Here is an 18,431-nt window from a genome sequence, read left to right as displayed (position 1 = left end):
ATTGATATAAAAATATCCTTTCTACGCTCTACCAGCTTTAAGTTCAATGATTTTCCAATCATTGGTTTTATTGAATTTTATTTATAATTTATTGTCTGAATTGCTTTATGCAGAGGATTGTCCTTCTAGGAATTCGGATTCTATATTTTAGAATAAAATTTGTGGTCAACCTGGGGTACAATATTTGAGGTAATTTAAGAGTTTACCATTAGCAAGATTTGTTTATATATATATATAGAACCATATATATATATGGTTCTGATAATTTAGCTGAGCATAATTTGAAAGTGTATAGGAATATTAGTTATAATTGTATGTGTGAATTGATAGAAATAGAGCATAAACAGTATTATAAACAGTAAAACAGTATAGCTTACAAGATGGTGTATACAATAAAAATGCAGATTTATAATTGCCACATGTTATTACATGTAGAAGCACTTAGTATTTACAGATTTTACTAACTGTACCAAAACAGAAGTTCATACTTAATGATGTATACTTTTTTTTTTTTTTTTGTTATAAAGATAATAACAAACATATGTACACATATGTACATATGAGTTAATATATGTAATAAAATCTATTGAAAGTAACTATATTTTTAATTTTGTCAAATAATAACTTCACATTTATTATAAATAAGAATAAACAATAAATAATAAAGTAGTATACATTATAAAGTAATAATAAGAGAACGCGTCTTTCCACTCAATGTAAAATATGCAGCACTTCGTTTAGATGTAAATAAATAGTAGGTCATATCATAAGTAATATCGTTTCTTATCTTACTTTAGATAAACATGCGTATCATGTTTCGCTGAGATGTTTTTATAGGAACTTCTCCCTCTGTTTTTCTCTGATTATTGAAACAATTAGATCGATATCTTTCACATTAAAGGAAGTTATAAGATGAATGTCAGCGAAAACCATTTGCAGCATTGCACGCTATGCAAACTTAAAAAAGGCAGTGCGACTAAGGATACTGTTAAAAGCGTTTGTAAAGTATACGGTGAATACGTTTTAAATGTGAGAAAATGTCAAAACTGGTTTCAGAAATTTTCGTACGGCGTTTTTGAATTTTCTAATGAACACAGGTCCGGCCGAAAAGTAACGTTCGAAGTCGAAACATTAAAGGCTGTGATTGAAGTAGAACCTCCTTAGACTGCTAAGGAAATAGTAGGTAAATGCATACATCGATGATTAAACGGAAGTATTAATTTTTCTCATTGAAAGTTAGAGTCAAAACGCGGCGTTACTTATGCTATGACCTATTTCTTTTTCGTAAGTATATGAAATAAATATTATATTAGAGTCTTAGTAAATTTGTTAGACATTATGATATTTCAATTTTACACATTACCTTAGCCCTTTTTTTAATATACAGTATGTTGATTAAACAAAAAGCATAGTACACACAAGATATTACATAAAACATGGTAAAAAAAAGAGTAATAATTAGAAATACAAAACAAAGTAAATGAAACAAACGCATATTATTGTCTTGAATTTTATCGAGACTAACGTTATATATATATATATATCATTTCCAAGTTATTCCCGTTTTGTAGAACATTTTGAGTTATTTGAAAAGACAAATACTAATTTTCTAATATTTTAATAAAAAAGAGTTGTTATATAAAACTAATACTAAAATCATATAAAACACAAAATGTGTTTGTAATACAAATATACTTACAAATGTATCTTATAATAACGTTTGTAAAGATATATATAAAACAACCTATTACTGAAAATCAGAGTGTAAACATACAAAATATAATAAAACAATTGAAAATGAATGATTAAAAATTATGAAAAGCTACCCTGTGCAAAACATTTATGTACGTTGGAAAAAATATTTGAATATGCTCTTTAAATGCATATGTATGTGTTTCAACATGGTAAATATTTTTAATTATTCGCTATAATCAGCACATTACTAAACATTTAACAAAGAAGAAAATCATTTTCCATTTTAACATCTTCGTTTTCTAAATAGGATACAGCTCAGTCCTAAATTTTGTTAAATTGTTAGTATGAAAAGTTTACAAACCACAGTCTTATTATAAATTTGGTCTATGTAAATAACAATTATTAATTGTACAGGTCTTTTATGTGCTTATTTTAGCGGCTTCGAGTTAACTGATGCATGTGAAAAACTTAATAATATATGGATATTAAGGCTTATTGGTCCAATTTAGTATTAATAGTTGCATTAGGGCAGTGATTAAATATCAATCTCACAACTATGAACTTGATGTAATAACAGAGATCTATATCATTTTTTTTTTTTTTTTTTCAGATTTTAAATATTCCATTATGAAATATTTGTTTTCAACAATACAAATTCGATTCTTTGAGGTATTGTTTAATGCTTGTATTTCTTTTCCTTTTTTTCCTTTTTTATATTGTAACAAAAAGATTCATAGCATTTTAAAGAAGTATGAAACAAACAAATAAAAATTATTAACATCTTACTTTGCCAGATCATCTTATAACATCAAAATTTTCAGCTTCGTCATTAAGTGCAGAGAAATCTATTGAATTCTCTTAATATCATAAACAGAGTAATGTCAAAATTAAATTGAACTTTATATTGATGAACTTTCATCTTATTCTTTTCCTTGTGCTCATCTTCTTTTGATTTTTCTATCAAGTGAATGTCTTTAAACATGGATTAACATTTTATTATTGAATGTTGTATGTATTAAGATAATTCAAATGATATATTTGCTACCAAGATGGGCATAACCATAGAAAATAATATTCCAGTAAAGAGCCCTGTGATTAATGATGCTGCCCCAAACATACCAGCTGTTGCCATATATTCAGAATCTACCATTCTAAAATAAAAATTCGCTCTCTAATATGTTTTAATATTAAATATTAAAAAAATGGAAAAAGATTTTATTTTTTCTTACTGTATAAATCTCACCTCGGACAATACATCATCGATAAAGAGGAAAAATAGCCACTACTTATTCCCATTGTAACAGCAATTAGAAAATAAATCCAGTCATTACTAATGTACACTGGTAATATTCTTGAAACACCATTTGGTTTGTAATTACAGAATAAAAACAGTGGTATATACAAAATACGTAAAAGAACTGGTATTATTAAGTACTTTTTACTAGGCTGCAAAGAAAAAAAAAAATAATGATTTAAAAATTAGTTTTTGCATTTATTACTTAATGAATTTCGATTAAAAAATTTACTCACCCACTGAACCAACGATGCGATTGAGCTACCAATAAGAGCAGTAACGTTGAACGTGAGAAAACACATAACAGTACTGTAATAATTTGATGAAACTATAAAATTAGGATCCGAACGAACAATGTCAGATTGAACAGATGGAAATAGAGAAAGAGTTACGAAAAATATGAAAAATGTGTTGAAGCACTGAGGAAAACATTGTTTAAATATTTTCCAGTATGGCGGTGTGTTATGTTTGTCTCTTGCATTATTTTCTAATTGCCTTTTATTTATTCCTTTCTGATGTAATAATTCGCGATATCGGTAAAATCTCTACAATCAATAACAATTCATGTAAAACATTATACTTAATCTATAATAAAATTGATAAGAAAATTGTATTTCTTACATTTATCGGAAGTGCAAAATAAGTATCAAAGCATGCAAGAAGAATAAATAGAGCAGTTATAAAGTAATATATTGCCGCAGTCCGAGGATTTGGTGTCATATACTGAGCAAGAAAGTTAATCATTGCTGTAAATGCTCCACTTATATTCTGAAAGTAACATAAGAGTAATATAGTTGAATATGTACATATTACATGAAGTTTTATATCACAAAACTGTACAAGTCGGTGTTTACCGAGCCTAAGATAACAGCTCCTGTGTACTTTGTGGGTAACTTAGCCACCATACCAAACACAGAGTTTTGGTAAATTCCATTAGCAGCTGAAAGGTGTTTCATAAATAAAAATTAGTACTATGTGGATGTGAATGTTCTTAGAAAGTACATTTGACGCTAAGTAAAAAAGTGGATTATAATTTAAAAACAATGTACTCTCTAATTGCAAAATATAAATATAATTTATTTACAACATATAAATGACTGTTATTTTGGAATTTCTGCAAAAATAATTTTATCTTACTGTTTAATATAATAACAGAAATCATGGTAATCCAGAAAAAGACACCTGGCCAACCAGAGCTATCAGTCATTGCCAAAATAACGGTACATACAAATATTAAAACTTGTATGAAGATGCCCCATACTATACGTGTTGTCAAATTGCCACTAAAAGAATTAAAAAATTGTCTTTAAATACAGATACTCGATTCTTATTAAGTATCTGTAGATTATCGCATGATGATAAAGACTATCATATACATATACAATGAAAATGCTCTAGAGAATATGTTTTTCAGAAATATTAAAAGATAACACGTATATAAGACATTAATTTGAAATTATACAGAATATACACACCCAAATTGCATAAATACATTTAACCAATTAAATAGTAGATTTGGTATTTGTGCTGCAAATCCTAAGTATGCAAGAAAATTCGTGGCATAGTTTGATTGAATTCCTGTATACTCTTCAGACAATTTGTAATTAACAAAATACTAGAAGAATAATGAATTTCATTAAAAATGTATAATCTATGTAAAATTAGTGATAAAAAAGTGAAAAAATATGCTTTAAAGAGTCATACATTTTTTGCTGTTATGAACATATTCCATGGCATTAAGACACCAATTCCGTGTAGTATCATTATGCAGAATACTATGTTTAATCTAAAATTATATAAATTAGCAATTAGAATTAAAATTTTTAGTAAATTATAATAAATAACATTGAAAGTATGACATTTTATTTATATACATACCTATCTTTAGGAGGATTTAATTCAAGGTCTGCTTGATCCATTGTAACTCCTCTAAAATTTAATTCATCATCAGGTCTGCCTGTACCTTCCCAACCAGGAGAAAGACGAACAGGCTCAGTGCCTACAATAAAAGATCTAGTTTCACAATATGATTTGGAAAACACATATACATATAAATTTAATGATACTGCAGTTAGAGCTATCTTTAGAACACTTTACTAATGCTCCAATTTAAAGCAATTTATTAATTTAGTGATCATGATACAAACACTTGATATGTACGTTACACACTCGTATGATTTTATATTTGTATCTTAGATTTATGTAGCACAGAGGATAAAAAGAATATATAACAGCATTAATCTTAATCGCATAAATATTATGTTTATATTTTGCAAAAAATAAAACATGTAATTACCAGCTGGTACACGATCTTTAAAAGTGTTATAAGAAGATTTAATGTAACCTGGGAACATTGATATAAAGTTTATTTTACTTGTAATCCATATCTGCTTAAATTATACCCCTGTATAACATACATAAGATCATGCTATAAGCACACTATAGAATAGCAACAATTGCCATAAAATTATGCAATTGAATATCTAATTAAAAACATATCGGGCACATGGTGTCAATTATTAAGATGTAATTATAATATTAACTGATTAACTAATGATAATTATGATAATAACACAAAACCAAATATATATATATATATACATGTTATTTTATAATATGTCATTCATAACATATTCATTTCTGTTTCTTAGATCTAAGATATGTTTACATTTAGTGTGTCAGCAAAAAAATAATGTTCTGTATAAAACATGACACCTTTGTACATATAATATGCATACAGTATACTTCTTTCATAATGCAATTTAATAATATGCATTTTAAAGCATCGTAAAAATTATTGTAGAGAATTATTTAGAACATAGGAATTTGCATTATTTCATTTCACTTATCTCAATATGCATGTACAAAGTTTTGCTTACGATAGAAAGATAATTAGAAAGAAACACGCCTTTGTGTTTATTTTCTGTCATTTTTTCCTACATTTTTTTTTTCAAAGTTAGTTATCTATGCAAAGCACAATAGTAGAAAGGTCAAAAGCTAAAGATAATATTTTACAATGAAATTTTAACAGAAAATCACGTATAAATTTCAGATGCTGTATATACTTAGAAAAATGAACGTTTTTATATTACTTTTTTAATAAAATTGATAAATTAAATTAAATATATCAGTTAAATATGTAAAAAAATAAAAAGGATACAGTATCAAGTGATTCTAATGTAATCATCATATAATAATATTCGATAATAATTACTATTTAAATATATATAACATGTAAAAATAATACTTAACATTTCATAATAGAGTGTCTTTTTAAGGATGAATCTAAAATCACAGTGGATTTTATGAATCTTCACCGTCGAGAGACCGGTTTAGTGGAATATATGCGATAAAAATAAAAAGAAAGGAAGGTGCACGTTTGTAAGAAGGGTAAAGCTGTAAGTATTCAAAATATAGTAGTAAGGCTGAAACGACTAACGTTCGAAAGTGTGAAGAAAAATGAAGCGATAGAGAAAGGCATTAGTATATACCTTTGGCGGGCACAATGCGTGTTCCATTCGAATCTTTTAACAAAGTTTGTTCCTCGGGGCCCACACTAAATTCCTTCTTCGTGTAACTACCCGCCATTTTTTCACAGTTTGTAAGATTAAATTAAATTAAGAGCTGTTGCGATATTGAGGGTTAATATACTTCACGTGTTAGTGAAGGGTGTTAGGGTGGAGATAAATCTGCGACAATTGTTTCGTCTGAATACGGTTCCGCTTTTGCCAGATAGACGGATATTCAGAATTCAAATAATCATTGGAAAACTTGAATTGCGAGGAAGTATTTAATTGACATTTGCAGAGTTCTCCCAATTTCTGTGGAATTCCGTGTCTGACGAAAATACTTTACGAGTTTAGTGTCGGGATCACTGCATATTCGATAGTTAAGGCTTCAAAGTTATGAATAGAACTGCTCCCCAATGTGCAAGACATACCATCTTTCTGCTTTATTTTTTATAGGTTAAGATAAGATAGGGGTTAGAGTTCGTCAAGCGAGCTCCACGCTGCGCGGAGATTCAGGAATAACCACGAACTAGTTCAAGATATTGTGATACGCGCGCACATCTATAACATTCAAATGAACAAACAGAAAAAATCTAACATGATGGACGCAATTGGCAAGATTAATGTAAGACAATTAGTTCTCCTTGACTGATACATGTACATTATTGTACATATTTATATCGGTATTTCATTGGATATTTTTGTATGTGAGATACCTCTTTTTTTTTTTAAATATTGCTAATCTACTCTATATCTAAAATTAAAAATTTTTTATATTTACATGAATAAAAAGGAACAAAATGATACCATAGTTTCCATTTTATACATCCAAACATAAAGTTATAAAGTTCTATTTTTAAATGCTTTCGACACATACTATCGCATTTTTATATGTGTAATATTTAAAATAGCAGCCATGATTAATTTTTTTGAAAATCTTTTATTAACCCCAAGTTTCAACTTGATACCGATCTTCATTTTCTAAACGTTTAACAAAATTTTCTGCTTCTTCTTCAGTCGATTTTGTCATTTGTTTGATTAAATCAACAAATTCTTCACGAACACAATTTGGCATATTTTTAGAATTGCCTGCTAGGTAAATGTTACCATTTCTACTAAGAAATTCCCAACAAAGTTGCTTCTGACTACGTATAACATGTTGTACATATCTAAGATATTAACAAAAATTTAGTTACATAAGGTACAAGTGACACATTTAAGTGAACAATTTACATATTTAAAGAGTATTTACTTACATTTTATGCTCTTGATCTCGGGAAAACGCACAGAATAAATTTAAACCTTTTTGCAGTGATAAATATTCAAAATCATCTTTACAATGGTAATCTTTTTTCTTGTTTCTACAGCCAAAAAAGAGGACACAATCATTTAAATTATCATCCAATACAGATTTATCTAATATAGCCGAACGAAACGGTGCAATTCCTGTTCCAGGACCGACGAATATCATTGGCTTATTGTACTCAAATTTAAATGTTCCTTTCTGTATCCAAAATATTATCTTGTCTTTCTTTTTCAAACTCGCCAACCAATTAGAACACAATCCATATCTTGGCTTTAGTAGTTTTGTTCTATACTTTACTACTGCTACTAAGAGATGAATTTCATTTTCAGTAATCCTTAAACTTGAAGCTATGCTAAATGCACGAGGCTTTATGGGAGACATAATTTCAAATAATAATTTTACATTTAATTTACTAGTTGTATGTGGAAAGTCTGCTAGTAACTCTAAAATAGTTCTTCTTGGCCTATTGATGTAATTATATAGTTCTTCTTGACCACTTGCTGTTGTAAATTCATCTAACTTGTCCTTCTCTAATTCATTTTCACTGATAAGAGATAACAGTTGCATCGTAGATCTGCGTGGCTTAAAGCTTAAATCCCAATACTGCTCTACAATTTGGTATAAAGTTAGAATTTGGTTTAGAACATTAGGTACTTTAATTTCTTTTTCAGTTACTTGAATTAACATATCCGGAGTTAATTGCACATTATTGTCATTTAATACATCAAAAAATTTTTCAATCTGTTCTTGAGAATTCTTGGGTCTAACATACACTATGTCTCCAGGTTGGTAATTAATGTTATCTGATCTAAATTTAATTAATCTAACATCCTGAAAATGATCTTCTGCAGTAGTTCTTACATTTTCAATTATTGTACCCACTTTCACTTCATTATTTGTAAATACTTCTTTCATGAAAATATCACGAACTGAACAATATTCATTATTCATGGAATTTTTGTCTATCTCTGATATATGAAATCTCTCAATTATGTTATTTTCATTATTAATCAAATCTATTATGGAAATATTAAATGTATTTCCGACTTTCATCCACATTTCTTCTAGCCAAGAATCAACAACAGCATCAATTCCTAAATCATGTTGATCATCTGCTAGCCCAATAGGTAACAGTTCCTTTGCACCTAGTTGCATTAATCTTCTGTTTAGTTTTTTTGCTGCGAAATTAAATTTTTGATAGGAACTGTCACCTAAGCCTAATATTCCATATTTTACATTGGAAAGCAATGTTGTTGGGAGACTTTTTCGTAATAGAAGTCTCCAGAATTGTCTCATATTATTAGGAGGATCTCCTTGGCCTGTGGTTGCGACCACAAACACTATCATTTTTTCCGTATCAAGATTTTGAACATTATAATCATTCATTGCAAAGACACTGGTTTCCAGGCCCTTTCTGAAATAAAATCGAAAAGATACTTTTGTAAAAGATATTGTATTCTTAATATTAGCATCAGTAATTATATTATAAAATAACATTGATGAAGTTCTTAATGCTAATTAATGATTTCAAACTTCCTAATTGCGAAACAATATACATATATCTATATCTATACAATAGAGGGAAGGACAATAACAAAACCTTTTGGCAGTTTTCCAAATTTGTTCAGCCACATCTTGTGCAGTACCTGTCTCACTACCGTACAATATCGTGATTCTCATAATGTTCTTTGTCGTAAAAAAATTTCGGGCGTAAGTCTTCTGATAGAAAAAGAGTTGTATCGTGGCACGAGATACCGCTATGTTACCAATTTTCAGCTGTTACATCGTGACGTCATTGGTCGTTTAGCAGACGATATCTGGAGAAACGTAAGTTTCACGAACGGGGTATGTAAACTGTAAAAAGCAAATATAATTGTTTTTCTCTGCGTTAAATGTATTTCGCATATGGTAATGGTCTTACTTAATCAAATGTCAAGGATAGGTGTCTAGGCTAAGCCCCATTTGGCGCTTAGCCCAGGATATTTATAAATAAAAAATAGCTTCCCGTGTGCATTGCGTGAACGAATGGTTTATTATGACTATTATATACCATAATTATGCCACTCAGCGATTGCTTCTACAATATTTATATCTCGGCGAATTTACATATTTTTATACGTCAGAAGGGTAATAGAACGCTTTGAAATCGGTACAAGATCCAAAAACGAAAGAAAGAAAGAAAGAATCGTAGCGCGTCTTAAAAACCGGAAGCCGACATGATATTATCAGTATAACCATAATAGAAAATATTCGGAACTATTTGTGATATTTTACGAGGAAATTATTCGCGTACATGTGTTAATCACCTTCGCGAACGGGTCAATTTGAGAGAAATGAGCGGGTTGTGGTTAGGATGCCCATGGATGAACCGCGTGACGTAACTACGTGAAATGTCGAGTTTTTGCAGATGAAGTGACGTTGGTAGTACTGACATCTGTTTGCGAATGATTGTCAAAACCTATTTTCTCAACGAAGTCCGCAGTTTTGCATGCCAGTATCGTAAGAAAACATCATGACTGCGTTCGATTTGTAAAAAGAAAAGAGGCGCAAAGTGCAGCCGCGAGAAAGATAGCGCATCTGTTTTGGAGGAGTGAGTGAGTGCAGAGAAAGGTTTCTCGTTTCGTTTCACTCGTCGCGTTTCACCCGTTCGACGAGTGACGTGCCTCGGGTCTTCGTCGGTGGGGAAGAAGATTGTACTTGGATTTTAACGCAAATAGAGAAGACGCGGGCTTTCGTCCTTGCGAAAAATTTATCGCGCGACTGTGCGTCTTAACCTTTTCTATTGTTTAAATGCAATTAAAGTGGGCTGCTGGCCGCAGTGTGTGATTCCTGCGGATCAACGACTATCCTCACGTCACTTTCGCAGCGATCGACCGATGCATAGTACTTCGATGGAGCTTATTCGCGCGTGACACCAACTTTCGGGACACCAGGCTCGACTTTCGCCAGGTAGCCCCAATTCCGATCTACCACGTGTTATAAGCTTTGCTTTGTTCCGGATATTGCATTCACATTTATCCTTGACGCGACGCTTGCACGACATAAAAGCTCACAGAGGTCAGTCACATTTTAAACTTCGATTACGGTTTACCGCGTTTTGGTATTGAAACGTTTAGCTTCACCAACGAGTTCAATGTCACGCTTCCCTAGAAACATTCGTTCGCACATTGTCATTACTCTCAACATATACATTATTTGCATGTGATTAATGTCTATCCAATGTAAATAAAGGAGCTCTTAGTGAATTTTTTCTTACCTTATATTATTTTGCGGATGTGTATCCTTTTGTTAAGGTTACAAAATTATCTTTGTTAATAAAGTTGACAATGCTTGCTTTTGTTTAATGTTATATACATTTTTTTATACACGTCATGTTATTTTCTTCATTAGTCATACCTTTTCTTTTTTTCTTTGCAGATTTTGGTAGCTGTCTACATTTACATTACTGTGGCAGCTTTTATTTTCCTACATACGATCAACATGTTTACCACATGACATGAACTTCATTTTATGACAAGTACATAATATCACTAATATTTATGGAAATTATCTTTGCGTCACATTTTATGACACAAAATATGAAAAATTTTATTACATGCAATAACGATTTAACAAGTATTTAATGTAACTTTTGACACCACATTTATGCTTTATAAATATTTTTAAGTAGCGTATGAACGTCACATTGTCTATGCATTAAAGACAATAATATTCACACAATAAAGGGCCATATAGAGAAAATGAATAGCAGGCTTGAAGAACAGGAGTCAAAATGGACATGTGAATATTGTACATATGAGAATTGGCCTTCATCATTGAAATGCACAATGTGCAGAGGTGCCAAGCCTTTATTAGGGGAGGATATTTACCGCCTACGAGATCCAAGCCCACAAAGGTCTGGATCGAACGTCGCATCTGGTCCAGTAACTCATTTAAGTCCAACAGATTCTTACAATCTTAGTTGTCAAAATGTACCATTGGGAAAGTGGTCTTGTGCAATGTGTACCTATCTTAATTATCAAAATACCACACGTTGTGTTCAGTGTGGAAATAGGAAACCTACAGGTCTCAATCAGTCAATACACTCCGTAGCCTCGAATTTGCATGAACACCTAGCACCTCTTAGGCTAGGAGATCCACCACCAAACTCAGGATCGAATCCTCCTCCAATAAACTTACACCCAGAAAGATATTATAACTTACAAGCAAATTTACATCCCGAGAAGTGGTCTTGTCTTGTGTGTACTTATGAAAATTGGCCAAAAGCCACAAAGTGTGTGATGTGTGGTAATCCTAAAGAAAAAGATAGAAGAGACAGAACAACCAATAACATGGGTATTATTTTACCAAGCCCAGAAAGAGATCATAGCCAGCGTAACTTACCTTCTCCGCCTCATGCACCTTATATTCATCAAACCCAGAGGGATGAGAATTTGGCCGTGGGACGAAGGTAAATTTGTTTTTTACATTTGTTGAGAATGATCGACTATTAATCAGAATTTGATTGGTAGAATTAGCGAGATAATAGCGACGAATATTCGAGTTTATTATAAGTTCTCTTATATTGTAGGAATTCACATAGATATCCTGATAGCAGAAATGACAATTTGTCAACTCCTCAATCCCCTAATAATTGTGACTATGAGCGTAGACTAAAACAGTTAAGGCGTCATACTGATTGGTGCTGGTTAAATGCGTGTCTTGGCATTGTGGAAGGTGACAATGCTCCTGTTGAAGCTTATTTGGCAAGTGGTGGTGATCCTGCTCGTCAATTGACGCATTCAGAAGTTCTGCTTCTAAATAGAAGTAGTGCTTTTGATGTTGGACATACCTTAGTACATTTAGCTATTAGGTCTGTGGGAAGTAATTTTTGACAAAGGATTTCTTTATGAAGCTATTTTAGCTTATTTTATATAATTACATGAGCGTATATATTGTTTGGCGATGTTTCAACTTGTTCATTACACGTGTAGCAAAGTAAATCAACTATCATTGAGAAAGACACAGTCTCCAAATTGTTCTTTACAGAATTTTATTATACTTTTGACAGATTTCAAAGAGAGGATATACTAGCGACATTATTATCACAAATCGAGGGTTCTGGATCCGGAGTAAAAAGAGTACCAAGTTATGTTGCACCAGATTTGGCTGCTCAAATTCGCAGACATGTCACTAATAGTATCCGGTTACGCAAGGGTTCTTTCCCATGTTATTTTGTCACCGATATAGCCACATTTGCTTTGCCTGCTGAGGTTACTATAACATTATAATTCTTTCTTTGGGACATTACGGGATATTATGGGATATTAGAGATATTAGTCTGTTAAAGATATCGATCCTTAGATGTAACGTAGGTTAAATAAATAATATTTAAGGAGAAAATTACTTATTAGGTTGAAGATTTACCAAGTATAGTGCAAGAACAGATGTTGGAAGAGTTATTGGATAAAGAAGCTCAACAGCAATTAGAAGGTGGTGGTGGGGAACCACCAGCATTGAATTGGTCTTTAGAAATTACCGAACGTTTAGGAAGTCGTTTACATGCACTTTGGAATAGATCCGCTGGAGATTGTTTATTAGATTCTGCTATGCAAGCTACTTGGGGTGTTTTCGATCGAGATAATGCTTTGAGAAGAGCTCTTGCTGACACTTTACAACAAGCTGGTCAATTGTAAGCAATTCTTACGTCAATTTTTATTATAATATCGTTTTACAACACATGTACTTTTCTTAATTTAGTTTTTACCCCCGATGGAGAGAATACGAAGCATCTCAAGCATCTAGAATGTTGGATTTTACATTAGAAGAGACTCAATGGCAAGAAGATTGGGAAAGCTTATTAGCAACAGCTGCTCAACCAGGAAGTGCTCTAGAGCAGTTACACGTATTTGCTCTAGCCCATATTTTAAGGCGACCTATTATTGTTTATGGCGTTAAATACGTTAAAAGTTTTAGAGGGGAAGATATAGGTAAGTATTCATCGCGACGAAAGTAACGTATTATTCATGAGATTATTACATAAACAAACAAACAAACAAACAAACAAACAAACAAACAAACAAATAAATGAAATATTTTCATACAGGTTACGCAAGATTCGAAGGTGTTTATCTTCCACTTTTATGGGAACCTTCATTTTGTATTCGCTCACCTATTGCTTTGGGTTATACACGTGGTCATTTCACGGCTTTAGTTCCCATCGAGCCATACACATCGTCTAGAATACCACCTCTTTCATCTCATGGTGGTGTAGGTTTGGGCGGTGGTAACGGTCCACTTCAACAGCTGCAAATACAGATGCAGACTACATTCATGCCTTTAATGGACCGAGAACATAAACTCTTACCAATACATTTTTTGAGTCTAGAAGAAGTAGGCCGAGAAGAATCAATTTTAAAGGAATGGCTCGATGTATGCAGGACCGAAGGTGGTATTCTTGTTGCGCAACAAAAACTACACAAAAGACCCTTATTAGTAGCACAAATGCTAGAAGAATGGTTAAATCATTATCGGAGACTCGCGTGAGTAATTTTATTCCTTTCTTTAAATTTCGTTCGTTCGATTTAGATTTCGGTCTACATATAGATGTAAATTAATTTTCGTCGTTACAGTCAAACCAACAACGCACCCTTTTTGAGACCAGCAGTTTTACAAGATTATAGTAGCGATGGAGACACAGAAGATGAATAACAAGGTGAAATCCTTTAAGTTATCGAAATTCAACCGAGAAGACTTTTTCTATGATTTGCCGAAAACTAATCGTAACGTAAGATCTCAGAGATTCGCAACTTTCTGAATACAGCAGAAAGAAGTGTATGAATGTTATAACACACGCATTCATTGGCAATGTATCATTTTCAAATGATCTTTGTACATTAATATCGGTCACTGAACCACTAAACCACTGAACGTCTCTAAAATTTCATCGATTCGTATTACTTAATTATATCGGATGTTTATTCATCTTTACAAATAGTTGCTGTATTATTTTATTGTTATTTAATCAAGAGACTGCGTAATAAGTAGTTTCGTTGCCAAAGTGCGATTCTGGGTATCAAAGTAGTAAGTTAACGAGTAAAATTTTTGTTACAGCTAATATCGTTTCTATTAGAGTTAGTTTTCCCTCTTGATAAGTTGACTATTACCGAAAATATGTAATATTAATCTTCACAATATGTTTATAACTAGAAGTTATTAAACTGTTGTGTCCCTGATATTAATAAGAGTTCCTTCAACGTGCAGCGACCAAACGAAGGTCATAATTTACCTTCAAAAACATCAAGTCTACCTTAATCTCCATTCGATTGCACTCGTGTTCACGAATAGCGAAGCCTGCGTAATGCCAGATATAATCACAGATTCACGTCTTAACGTCATTCGATAACCACCAATAGCGTTAAAGTCATCCGTAAGTAATTATATTAACCTCGAGACAGAGTTTTTAGTTTCTGACGCTTATGTATAATCGGCGTAAGTTTATTTTCATTATTTAAAGGGGAAAATGCAACAGTCAGCATGTCACTTAACATTAGCAATTCCATTGTAATTTCTCTGAGTTTCTTGGAGTTAAGAATTGGTAGTAGGTTGGAAGTTGGAGAATGATAAACGTTCGAAATACGTATGGTAGATATTCTTCTGCCTCTGTGTGTCAGTTTCGATAGATCTGGATCCAATTTCTGATCTCGTTAAACACTTTGAGAGATAAAGATTTGGTTTCTATTTCATTGTTAAAATATCTACGAATAATTGTATGTTTTGGATTTAAAATCCATAATGGATAAAATGGGTAAAAAGGAAGTCACGTTTAAGTTGTAATTAAGCAGACTCGATGTATAGAAGATTGATAATTTGTTTCTTGGTTGTTTTGACACGTAAATTTGTGAAAAATGCATCAGTGTTATTATATTTATAAGAAGTAAAGGAATAAAGGATAAAAGGATCTTCTCGTTTGTTAGTTGTGGAAAAAGGAGTAAAAAGAGAAAAAAGAGAAAAAAGATATTCGACGAAGAATATACAGTAGATATTTGTAAAGATCATTGGTCTTTGTCTGATCGTACGTGTGAAAGTACTCGAAGATTCTGGTACGGATCATGTGATTTTTAAAGATAAGTAAACCTAAGGGCGGGAAAAATAATTCTGTAATCGTCCTTCGATCATTTGTTAACTCTGAGCTGTGTTAATATTAATGTAAAAGTGAGACGGCGAAGTCGAATTACAACGACACTTTTGTCTGACTAGAGGCAGAGCGGACCGTTGTAGCTTTTTCGTGGTCGGTTCCGGTATGTGTAAACGTAAACAAAGTACAAACTAAGCTGTACTTTCTTTTGCGCGAACGGAAATGAAAAAGGAGGATTTAACGGCGCATGTACGAGGAAGAAAGAGAAGAAGGAAACGAAGGAGAAAACGAAGACGAGAATGAAGAATGCGAAGAAGGAAATAAAAGTATAATAAGAAAAGAGGAGCGACATTGTGCGAGTGGGTCGATCGAACGGATGGTGCGTAGTCACCACGAACGTAGCAGTAAAATAGAACTTTTATAAAACAGGTTAAAAAGAAAAAGGCGAATATGAGAAAAGAGAAACAAGTAGTACTATTTAAGTACCAAATTATATGCCTGGCGTGTGTGAGTGTATATAATACATAATTGTATACACTGTATATGTATATGTATATGTATATGTATATGTATATACGCATATACCGTAATACGAAGTATTCGCGAATGGACAAAGATTTAATGGTAACTAGCTCGGCCAAATAACGAACCCTAATCAAAAAAGTACAAAAAACCGTGAGAGGGAAATGATAACGTTTCATTATGAAAACGTGTTATTATTACACATGTGGTATCGCTTAAAGTTTAGTCTCGTTTTTACTAATTCTAATGTAGCCTCTAGTCCTCTTTAGCACCGTCGTTTTTTCTAATCACACGCTCAGCATGTGATTCAATTATTATTGCGTGATTATCGCGCGAAGGGCAGAATACGAACGTTCGGATAGAAAGAAGAATATTTCACAAGTCAATTGCAAAAAAAGAAAGAAAGAAAGAAAGAAAGATAAAAAAAGCAAATGTTTAACGAAGTAACACCGTGTCGAATGAGTAACGATTTTGTCGTCATTGTTGTACCTTTTCTTCCGTTCGTTCTTTACTTTCTTCTTTTTTTTTTTTTTTTTTTTTTTATATATTCCCTCTTTCTCATTGTGGTTTCATTTGCGCGAATTTAAGCGATAAGAGTACGTGATTATTTTTGATCTATCCAAGTGAGAAGAAACGAAAGATTCTCGGGACACGGCGTTACGTACGGTGGAATTACGATGTAAAAAGAAGATCAACAAGAAGAAAAAAAAAGACGCTCTGGTGGTATTTTCTTTCCCCTCGTTAACATGTAAGTGTTTTTCGCTCGTGTTGCCAGAATTTACTCTTGGCAGGTGATAAAAGAAAAAAAATGAATATAAAGATTTAAGAATTTAATTGAGATGAGATAGAAGTTTATATTAATATAGAATATATCAAATAGATTATATTAAATATATAATATATCGATGTACAATAATTCTAAATGACGATTTATTATTATAATTGCTACGATTATCATATTATATCGTATTATGTTATTATTATTATTGCTATTACTATTACTATTACTATCATCATTATCATTATTACTATTACTATTATCATTATCATCATCATTATCATTATCATTATCATTATCATCATTATTATTATTATCATTATCGTTGTTATTATTATTATTATCATTATTATTATTATTATTACTATTATTATTACTATTATTAAATCCGTAATAAGAATTATCGAGGTGGATTAATCAAATTTACGTTGCTTTATGCCCTTGGATCCCGACGATCACACGCGTGAAGCGTCTTTGATCAACGATCTGACTCGGAAATCTCTGGTACATATGTAGTAAATCATTTTTTCAAGTCGATCCTCGGATGCGAGGAAAACGTTTTCTCTCTTTCTTTATCTTTTCTTTTTTTCTCTTTTTCTTTTTTTTTTTTTTTTTTACAAAAAACACACGATTCCACATTAAAACTGTTTGGTCACGAGAACCGTTGACTGTGACTTTATTACAGTACTACCGTCTGTAAGCACGTTTATTGACCAAAACGATTTTTCGATGTTGTACATTTTGTTACTCGTGCTTAACCGTTCTAGCGAAAAATTATTCGATTAACTGCGCGTAATCACCGCGAAGAAAGACAATCTCACGATACATGCTCGTTGTAATCTAATCGATGTAAGTACTTACGTAAGACGATCAACGACTTACGCAAAGCCAAATGTCAAATGCAGTGAATCGTTGCCCTGTCGTTGTTGCTGCAAAACGTTTGTTGGCTGTTTTGATATTTTACTTTCCTTTCTTATTTTTCCATCGTTCTGCCTATTTTTGTCGTACAGCCATTAGCCACGACTGTGTCGTGTTTTGGTTCGTTTCATCGTTAGTATTTTATAAGAAACGACTAATGGGACAATTGGAAACTGTATTGTCGGGAACTTATTAACGGCGAAAGCCACGTCAATATTGCGAATCGCGTTTCACGTACTTTCAAAGGCCAAGTTTAGGAATCGTTTAAACTTTCGAAAGTCTTCCTAAATTGT

General features: G+C 31.9%; 2 protein-coding genes and 2 long non-coding RNA genes across 6 annotated transcripts; 2 read left to right on the top strand and 2 right to left on the bottom strand.

Annotated features, from left to right (window-relative positions):
- Positions 1–242: 242 nt before the first annotated feature.
- Positions 243–17,218, bottom strand: LOC132914345 (uncharacterized). Its single transcript, XR_009659568.1, has 2 exons — positions 16,955–17,218; positions 243–1,277 (listed from the first exon to the last, which is right to left on the bottom strand). It is a non-coding gene; the product is annotated as an uncharacterized LOC132914345 (long non-coding RNA).
- Positions 1,275–9,540, bottom strand: LOC132914313 (NADPH-dependent diflavin oxidoreductase 1). 3 transcript variants are annotated; one of them, XM_060973324.1, is made up of 12 exons: positions 9,405–9,540; positions 7,755–9,218; positions 7,588–7,667; positions 4,868–4,988; positions 4,694–4,775; positions 4,465–4,604; positions 4,127–4,272; positions 3,844–3,929; positions 3,611–3,757; positions 3,226–3,534; positions 2,939–3,141; positions 1,275–2,846 (listed from the first exon to the last, which is right to left on the bottom strand). In XM_060973324.1, exons 1-12 carry the CDS (start codon positions 9,482–9,484, stop codon positions 2,711–2,713), a joined length of 2,994 nt encoding a protein of 997 aa, XP_060829307.1. In that variant the 5' UTR covers positions 9,485–9,540; the 3' UTR covers positions 1,275–2,710. The 3 variants fall into 3 exon arrangements, with proteins under 3 accessions (XP_060829307.1, XP_060829305.1, XP_060829306.1); XM_060973322.1 differs by lacking the exons at positions 7,588–7,667; positions 7,755–9,218; positions 9,405–9,540 and adding exons at positions 5,286–5,333; positions 6,481–6,961; XM_060973323.1 differs by lacking the exons at positions 7,588–7,667; positions 7,755–9,218; positions 9,405–9,540 and adding an exon at positions 6,481–7,024.
- Positions 5,560–7,302, top strand: LOC132914347 (uncharacterized). Its single transcript, XR_009659571.1, has 2 exons — positions 5,560–6,387; positions 6,955–7,302. It is a non-coding gene; the product is annotated as an uncharacterized LOC132914347 (long non-coding RNA).
- Positions 10,252–15,018, top strand: LOC132914302 (ubiquitin thioesterase trabid). The gene is made up of 8 exons (XM_060973296.1): positions 10,252–10,753; positions 11,222–12,254; positions 12,375–12,656; positions 12,855–13,056; positions 13,198–13,475; positions 13,544–13,773; positions 13,890–14,325; positions 14,416–15,018. Exons 2-8 carry the CDS (start codon positions 11,545–11,547, stop codon positions 14,492–14,494), a joined length of 2,217 nt encoding a protein of 738 aa, XP_060829279.1. The 5' UTR covers positions 10,252–10,753; positions 11,222–11,544; the 3' UTR covers positions 14,495–15,018.
- Positions 17,219–18,431: the final 1,213 nt, after the last annotated feature.

Source organism: Bombus pascuorum, chromosome 14 (assembly GCF_905332965.1).
Source record: "Bombus pascuorum chromosome 14, iyBomPasc1.1, whole genome shotgun sequence".
Classification (NCBI taxonomy): domain Eukaryota; kingdom Metazoa; phylum Arthropoda; class Insecta; order Hymenoptera; family Apidae; genus Bombus; species Bombus pascuorum.
The sequence above is the reverse complement of the archived record's forward strand: the minus strand, read 5'-3'. Positions and strand labels throughout refer to the sequence as shown.

Coding starts and splice junctions, on each gene's coding strand:
- LOC132914313 (XM_060973324.1), bottom strand. CDS start 9,484: ATGAGAATCACGATATTGTACGGTAGTGAGACAGGTACTGCACAAGAT. Junction 4,989..7,587: donor TGGTAACATTTACCTAGCAG/GCAATTCTAAAA, acceptor CTTTTATTGTAG/GCACTGAGCCTGTTCGTCTT. Junction 3,142..3,225: donor TCGCATCGTTGGTTCAGTGG/GTGAGTAAATTT, acceptor TTTTCTTTGCAG/CCTAGTAAAAAGTACTTAAT.
- LOC132914302 (XM_060973296.1), top strand. CDS start 11,545: ATGAATAGCAGGCTTGAAGAACAGGAGTCAAAATGGACATGTGAATAT. Junction 13,057..13,197: donor CATTTGCTTTGCCTGCTGAG/GTTACTATAACA, acceptor ATTACTTATTAG/GTTGAAGATTTACCAAGTAT. Junction 13,476..13,543: donor TTACAACAAGCTGGTCAATT/GTAAGCAATTCT, acceptor TTCTTAATTTAG/TTTTTACCCCCGATGGAGAG.